Source organism: Esox lucius, chromosome 1 (genome assembly GCF_011004845.1).
Source record: "Esox lucius isolate fEsoLuc1 chromosome 1, fEsoLuc1.pri, whole genome shotgun sequence".
NCBI classification, from domain to species: Eukaryota; Metazoa; Chordata; class Actinopteri; order Esociformes; family Esocidae; genus Esox; species Esox lucius.
Genome location: NC_047569.1, coordinates 36,651,954 through 36,659,467, shown reverse-complemented (window position 1 = coordinate 36,659,467; position 7,514 = coordinate 36,651,954). Strand labels below are relative to the sequence as shown.

General features: G+C 43.3%; 1 protein-coding gene across 2 annotated transcripts; it reads left to right on the top strand.

The window, feature by feature from the left end:
- Window positions 1-212: 212 nt before the first annotated feature.
- Window positions 213-5,701, top strand: zgc:152863 (uncharacterized protein LOC562658 homolog). 2 transcript variants are annotated; one of them, XM_010873850.5, is made up of 5 exons: window positions 213-465; window positions 2,607-2,713; window positions 3,060-3,263; window positions 4,198-4,339; window positions 4,462-5,701. In XM_010873850.5, the coding sequence occupies exons 1-5, from the start codon at window positions 458-460 to the stop codon at window positions 4,778-4,780; spliced, it is 780 nt and encodes a 259-aa protein (XP_010872152.1). In that variant the 5' UTR covers window positions 213-457; the 3' UTR covers window positions 4,781-5,701. The 2 variants fall into 2 exon arrangements, with proteins under 2 accessions (XP_010872152.1, XP_010872163.1); XM_010873861.5 differs by lacking the exon at window positions 213-465 and adding an exon at window positions 1,131-1,391.
- The last annotated feature ends 1,813 nt before the right edge of the window (window positions 5,702-7,514 follow it).

Sequence of the window (7,514 nt, the reverse complement as noted above, 5' to 3'; positions counted from 1 at the left end):
TATAAACATTTGTCCATTTAATTTACACCATTTGCTTTTATTTTCCTTTCCTTGATTTCTCTTGAACTTAGCGAATTAAGTTGATTGGACATGATGTAGAAAGGCACGCGTTTATACAAGGTCCCACACTTCATGGTCAATGCAGGAAACCAAACCAGGAAGTCTGACAAATTCTCCACAGATTTCAGGGAGAGGATTTTGTTGAGGCGTTGGTCTGGGCTGACCTGCCAAGCCAAAGGGCAGTAATGTGTTGCAGTTTTTGGTATGTTAAATACATGCTTCATCATGTGGGCAAGTGTCCTGCATGTGCTGTGTTGTTGTGGGGAATCATATTAGCAACAAATGCAGAAGGAAACGGCGGAGAGAGTTAACTAGTTATAAAAAGTGCCGACGCTTCTCAGCAGCATACGGGATGAACAGAGCAAAACACGCAGCCAAGACAACGCTGGAGTAGCTTATGGGCAGGTCTGTGTATGTCCTTGAGCGGCCCAGTTAAAGCCGGGACCTACTTCCGATTGAGAATATGTGGAAAGGGGTGAAAATTGTTGCTGTTGTATTATCCAACTTGAACCAAAGAATGTGAGAAAATTGCAGTGTGCAGATATTACAAGTTGGTATAGACTTATCCAAAAAAGACCAGAGGGATTGAATACTTATGCAATAGATTATTTTCTGTTTTGTGTTGTACAACAACATTTAAGATTTTACTTGTCACTTTAACATTATGCATTTTTTTTTACTGATCATTGGCAAAACCCATAATTAAATACGTTTTGTTACACACAAAATGTGAAAAAAGATCATGGGCAGTGAATATTCTTGCGAGACAATGTAATCTACCACCGGAAGTGATAAAATGTAGCATTTGCACACTTTCGGCATTCATTTTTAGCACTAACCATCCGGTTATACCAGACCAAAATCTGTATCCTCTGGCCTTACATCTCAGTGGGTAAGCTTGTTGTTGACTACTTGGTGGCGACAGTTTCGTTTTCAGAGTATTTGTGATAGGCAAAGGCGTAGTCCAAAAAATGACAGCTGAGCTTACAGTTCTGTGAACTGTGACATGAATTTCCAGAATGTGACGGGTCCGGTCGACGTTTTGAAGGGCGTGGTTTGTGTGGGTACCCAGTGGTTAGAATGTCACTAGCGCGCAATGTCTGGAGCCTATGAGAGACTGCTCGCTGTTCCTGTCAACACAGCTGAGCGATGACTCAAGTTTTAGAGTCTCTGAAAAAGATCCATTTGTTTAATATATGCGCATTCATTTGACAGATATTTGCCGAATCTCGAGAAGTTGGAAAATCTAATATACCGAGAAGCGCTTTTTTCCCTCCTTATTGGACACATCGCTGGACCGAATATTCCTATACGTAATCTAGATTCCACAGGTGAGCTTATAGTGGACAGTTTTTCTCTTACTTTCCTGGGCATGTGAAGTGTTCAGTATAATATAAACAGTTTAAAAATAAAATATTCAAGTTAATTGGCTAGTAGGATATCATTCGCCAGAATAAACTGTTTGTCTCTTAAAATTATTTTATAACCTCTTGATGTTATGGGATTTTTCATGAGACCTATTAGATACAAAAGCCAAATGAATATTCCATAAATTTGTGGGCTTAGACATTTGTGTGTAATATTTGGTTATCTGGTGATTTCTGTGTATGCGCCCCTACATTCACATCGCTGTTGCGCATTTATGTTCAGCGAGCGCTGGTATGCTCTTTAGTCGGCTTCTCATGAACGTTCCATGAACTATTTCGCAGACATTTTACTATTCTTTTGAAGAACAAAATAGCCTTTAGTTACCATGCCCCTGAACGCATTTACGAGCTTTCCTTCTAATTTGTGACTGGATGTATTTTGATGGGACCCACAAAATGCCCATTGAAGAGTGTACCTCACTGACTTAAATGGGATGGGAGTTACCGGCATATAGCCTAAATCAATGTCATCCTCAGGGATAAGTGGTATAGCATGCAGGGGTTCACTACGTATCACTTCCATTGATGCATGACACTTAGAATAACATATAATATATCATACAGCATAACTAAGTAGTTCGACAGTTAAAATAGAGTGCAAAGTAGCAAATCACCAATGAAATTCAACCATGGATTTTTACAGGCTCACAGAAAACGGTTACCTAATTCATACAAACTAGTTATTTAGCATCATACGGATCAATGGCAAAGACTGAATGCGTCGAAATTTGCGATTTTTTCCCCCTATTAATTATGTAACGGTTCGCAGATAGTAGTTTTGCATTGAAAATGTGCGCTTTTTTTTATGGTGCTGGAGAAATGTAATGGCATATACCTCACAGCTTTCACGGCCCAGAATTGCTCTTTTAATGAGATGGCGATGATAGGTAAATGCCACCCACCTACATTGTGGTAACATCTCCGTGTCTGGGTGATGTGTGTGTGAGGGCGGGTGTTGGCAGGGAACTTCCCTGCTGCTCCAGAGATGACTGGCACTGACCCGTGTGTGCACCTGCGTGTGTCTTTGAGCTGGATTCAAACACTGTTGTATCTGGACTTGTTTGTGCATTTTACTTTTGCGTGACGTACACTAAATCCTCTTGTTTATTGTGCCTGCAGGAAGTCTGTTTTGATGTCTGCGAGGGTGTTGCCTCTATGGCTGTGTGGACACCTTACTCTGGGTTACGGGCTCTTTCTAATTGTGGCCCTTCCAGACTTCACCACAGGTATGGTCCTCCCTCCCTGACACCTGCGTCACAGCAGCCGGGCTCATCGCCGGTTAAAACAATCCCTTTTGTGGTCTGGGGTGGCCTAGAGGTCCACTGCTCTTCCAGCACACCCCTTCTCACTGTCCTACTACAAAAAATATGCAAAAAAAAAGACTAAATATAAATGCTGTGGGACTGAACCCTCCTTTCACATTATGCCACCCAAACTATCCAATACTGTCTAACAAAGGCTTGTTACCCTTTTCAATGTGAATCACAGAGCTTAGAAACACAGCAAAATACCAGCGGGTTATGTTCAACAATAATGTGGTTTAACCCCTGGACCCCATGTCTCCCCCTACAGGCAGGCCAACGAACTGCACCCACCCTCTGGTGCCAGAGCATGGGGGCTTCCGCTGTGACCCCACCCCGTGTCGAGGCTTCCCCCATAAGAGCTCCATCCAGTACTTCTGCGAGCCTGGCTACTCGATGCCGCTGCGGTTGCACAGGTCACGCTGCGTCTACGGAGAGTGGAAGCCCAGCGCGCCCCCCTGTCTGCCCACGCGAGGTGAGCACCGGGGAGCCGAGTCACCGCTGTGTAGCCCCGGCTCACAACCCGGCCCCAACACGCGTGTCGTCTATGCTGGTCTCGTTGGCTTACGCTGATTGCATTCGGGTTAACAATGTAACCCTGTAAGCGTCCACGTCTGCCTTGAAATCGGGGCCACAACTGGAATGCACAAAACGGTCAGAAACCAGGGCTGCATTTTAAAACAAGGTGTTATCGTCTCATAAGCAGATCAGTAGTGTTGTTAGGACCACCCCCCCCCCCGTCCACATACACACACACACACATACACACTTCCTCTTATTGGATGTGGAAGAGCCCAGTGAATGCATTCTCTTGATCCACTGTGCAACGGCGTACCTGTAGATTTTGAAGCTGTAACCCTTGTGAAAGCAGGACTGTTGCAGATATGCTAAAGAGTAAAGCCTACGTAGGTCTGAAGTGGCACTAGAGACTGGACCGGACCTGTGTATGTGTGTGTGTGTGTGTGTGTGTGTTATGATGTTTAACTATGCTGTCTTACCTGCTGTCTCTGGATTGCGGTGGTCCAAAGTTCCAGAGAACAGTGTTATTTTCTTCACTGACATACCTAATGAGAGACGCAGAAACCGACCACGCACACACATTTTAATGTCCTACTTTAGAGTCAAATAGCTGAGGCAATCGCTTCCTCTTTTGGCCCTCTCCGCATCATGGCAGGAAACCAGCACAGAGGAACGGGAAGTTAGCGATGTCACCAAACTAACCTGTCTGTTTCCTCTGTAAAATGTAACCTAATAGAGATGCACTGTGTCATGGGTATATGAAACCACATTGGCTGAAGTATTTGAGAGCTATGTTGTATTGGTGTTGATATGTGACAGTAGTGTTTTTCTGAGGTAATGCGTGTTGTAGGGAATTGATGGGTGTGTGTTGATTGTGTGTTTTCTATCAGACAGGCATGTTAATAATGAGGACCGGGGATCCCAGTCTCTCCCTAGCGTTGCCACGACGGCCGTGGGTGTTTCCATATTTCTCCTCACCACCACAGCCTGCATGGTGATTAAGTCCCGCCTTTATCCCTGTCACTCACACAGGTAAGTCCAAAGCTCGATCTTTCTCTCTTCTACAGTCACACAGCTACGATATATTCACATGACATCTGCCTGTGTGGGAGTTTTGTCTCTGAGGAGATCTGATCGTCCCTTCTCTTGTTCAGCCGGTGCTCCTCTGACCAGGTGGATCTGATGGTGGATGGTCTACCTGTCTCTCTGCCCACCTATGAGGAGGCCATCTACGGAAGCTGGGGCCAGCGTCTGCCACCATGCGGAGGGCCCGCCCAGCTCCTTTTGGCCCAGGAGGCCCCTGGTCCATCATTAGTTCACGACCAATCAGATTTCTGTCACCGGATTCCTCTGTCCAGTCAAAGCCCAGAGATGCCACCACCCGCGTACGAGGACATCCAATCCCATCCCAGACAGATTCTCAATGCCGGGGACATTCAGGTTTTACAAGTTGCACATTCCGATGACAAGTGACCGGTGGATTACTCACTAATGTTGTTAAACATTGAACTCAGGTACTTACAAAGACTCAAGCCTACCTGCATCGATCCACTTTCTTTTCAGGTATCGACTTTATGCATAACAGACAAGTTGTGATTGGCTGTTAGTAATGTTATAGGTTACAGCCTTTTATATCCCATCAGTGATGGGGCCTCGGTTGTTGAGGTGACGTAATGTTTCGTTCCATGGACATGCACCTCTGCTGTGACTCTGTCGTTTGTTGAGGTGACGTAATGTTTCGTTCCATGGACATGCACCTCTGCTGTGACTCTGTCGTTTGTTGAGGTGACGTAATGTTTCGTTCCATGGACATGCACCTCTGCTGTGACTCATTGACTGTATACTGTGGATTAACCCATTCTAGGTAGGGGGTGAATGGAGCTTGGGTTTGCACTCCTTTGCTCTTGTTGATTTATGATTTGCATTGATGGCAGTGTTTTGGTGTTGACATGGACGCCTGCTGGTGACTGAACAGCTGATTCAGACGAACCAGGTGCTGGCCAGTTTAGGAGTACAGTCTGTTGGGACTGGCTTGAAAACATATCTAGACTTGAGCTCTGGCTACAGCAGGATCCAGCTTCAACTGGCTGTTTTTGGAGTGTTACCTGACTGACCAAATGGAGAAGTTCTATTTCCTACACCTGCCAGACAGGCACTTGAACCCATCCCCAAGGCCAAGTTTACCCCAACCCTCTGTTCTTCACAGTCCTATTCACACCTTCAACTTCTCATGTATCGGCTTTCAGCAGAAACCCCCAGCCTTTACTTTATTGAATGTTTTCTATTTAATTATTTTAAATATATTTTTTGTAACATTTAATATAAAAATATAAACTTTGTACATTGCACAAAAATATATACTGTATATTAAAAGTCAAAATATTTTCTAATTGTTACTAAAATCTCTCCTTGTTAATGTGACTTACTGGGACAAATTAGTAAAAAGAAAGACGTTGTTGATCTGAAGCCGTCCTTCATGGCATCCTATTCCTTATGGACGATTAGGTTGTCCTATGTAGATTAATCCACTAACTGTTAGTCACTCTGGATAAGAGCACCTGCAAAATGACACATGAAACATTTTGAGTGTTTTGATCAAAGCCCTATGGGCCCTAGTCAAACATAGTTCCCTATATGTATGGAAAAGGGTTCAGTTTGGTTTATTGCATTTCTCTGGAGCTCACTTGGTTGAGCAAAAGGTTTGCAAATGTCAGTTTGTCCGTTCCCGGGACCACTAGTAGTCGAACATATAAAGGCATGAATATACAGTAAATCGCTTTGGACTAAAGCGTCTACTAAAATTGTGTTTTATGTATCCCATATATACAGGGCCTCGCAAGTATTCAGACTTGTGCCTAATTCTCGATTGTTACTGAATGTCGTTCGGAATTATATTTTAAAACATCTGTTGGATATTTTATATTCTGAAACTCCAAATCAATTATCTCAAGCAGACATCGATTTAATGTTAGGAAAAATTGCATTAGTATTCAACCCTGACACATTCCTATTTGGTAGAGCCACATTTTAACGCAATAACAGCTTTAAGTTTTGGGGTAAGTCTGTACCAGCTTTGCTCACTGTGTGGAAATTATTTTGGCCCATTTTTGCCAGATTTTCAAACAGAGCCACAGAGTCTCCATGGGATTGAGATCAGGACTGGGTCACTATAGGACATTCACCTTGTCCTGCTGAACTGAGAATTTCCTCCCAAGAATCCTTCTTTATCGGAGTGAAGCATTTTCTCTTGCAGTATTTCCCTGCATTTTTCATTATCCATTTGTCTTTCAATTTTAACAAGATTCCCAGACCCTCTGATGAGAAGCATCCCAACTGCATGATGCTCCTGTAACGGAGGCCAGTGCTGTGCAATGAGTAAAAACCCCACTCCCCGACATCTTAAGAGGCACTTTAGCGACAGCCCATGGATTTTAGCCTCCTTGCTAGAGCGCCTGACTCCCATCCTGAGACTCAAGTACGAGTAGGACCAGTTACACTACCACCACCATATCCCTGTAGGGATGGTGTGTATACAGGCATGTGCAGTGTTAGGTTTGCACCACAAATTTCACTGGGTTTTGATTTTTTTTAATTTTTTTATTTTTCTGAAGATTGGACTGCAAATTTAATGGTTCACAAGTTTTGGCCACTGGTAAGACCATTGTCAGTGATTGAGCAATATCTTTCAGCCATGTAAACTAGGAAATTCCACAGTACAGGGGTTTAATTGCAATAACATAAAACCAACAATAACTTGTTTTGGGTTTTAGGAAATAAAATATCGAACCGAGTAAAGGTTCAATCTTTTAATTCAGTTGAGTTGGTCTGAGGTCTGAATCTACTTTTGCAAGGCACCGTTTTGTTAATTAAACATACAACAAAATAACTAATTAGGCTGTCAAAGTTAACGACTTAACGAGCACAATTAATACAAAAAAAGCTTAATGACGTTATTTGTTTTGTCGCCGTTAACGCATTATTCCATTTTGAGCCTCAGTATCATCCATAGTTAGAGCGTTACTTTAGCCTGAGCTGTCAGGATCGCTCTCCTAGCATTCCCTTATTGTTTACCGGTAACGTTTTGGCGGTTAACTTTACGTGAGCGCCTCACCTCACTGACATTTAAAATATATATATAATTGGAGAAGTAGGCATTCGTGTGGTGAATCGTGTTTACTCGGCACTAGTTCCATAAACAACATCATAA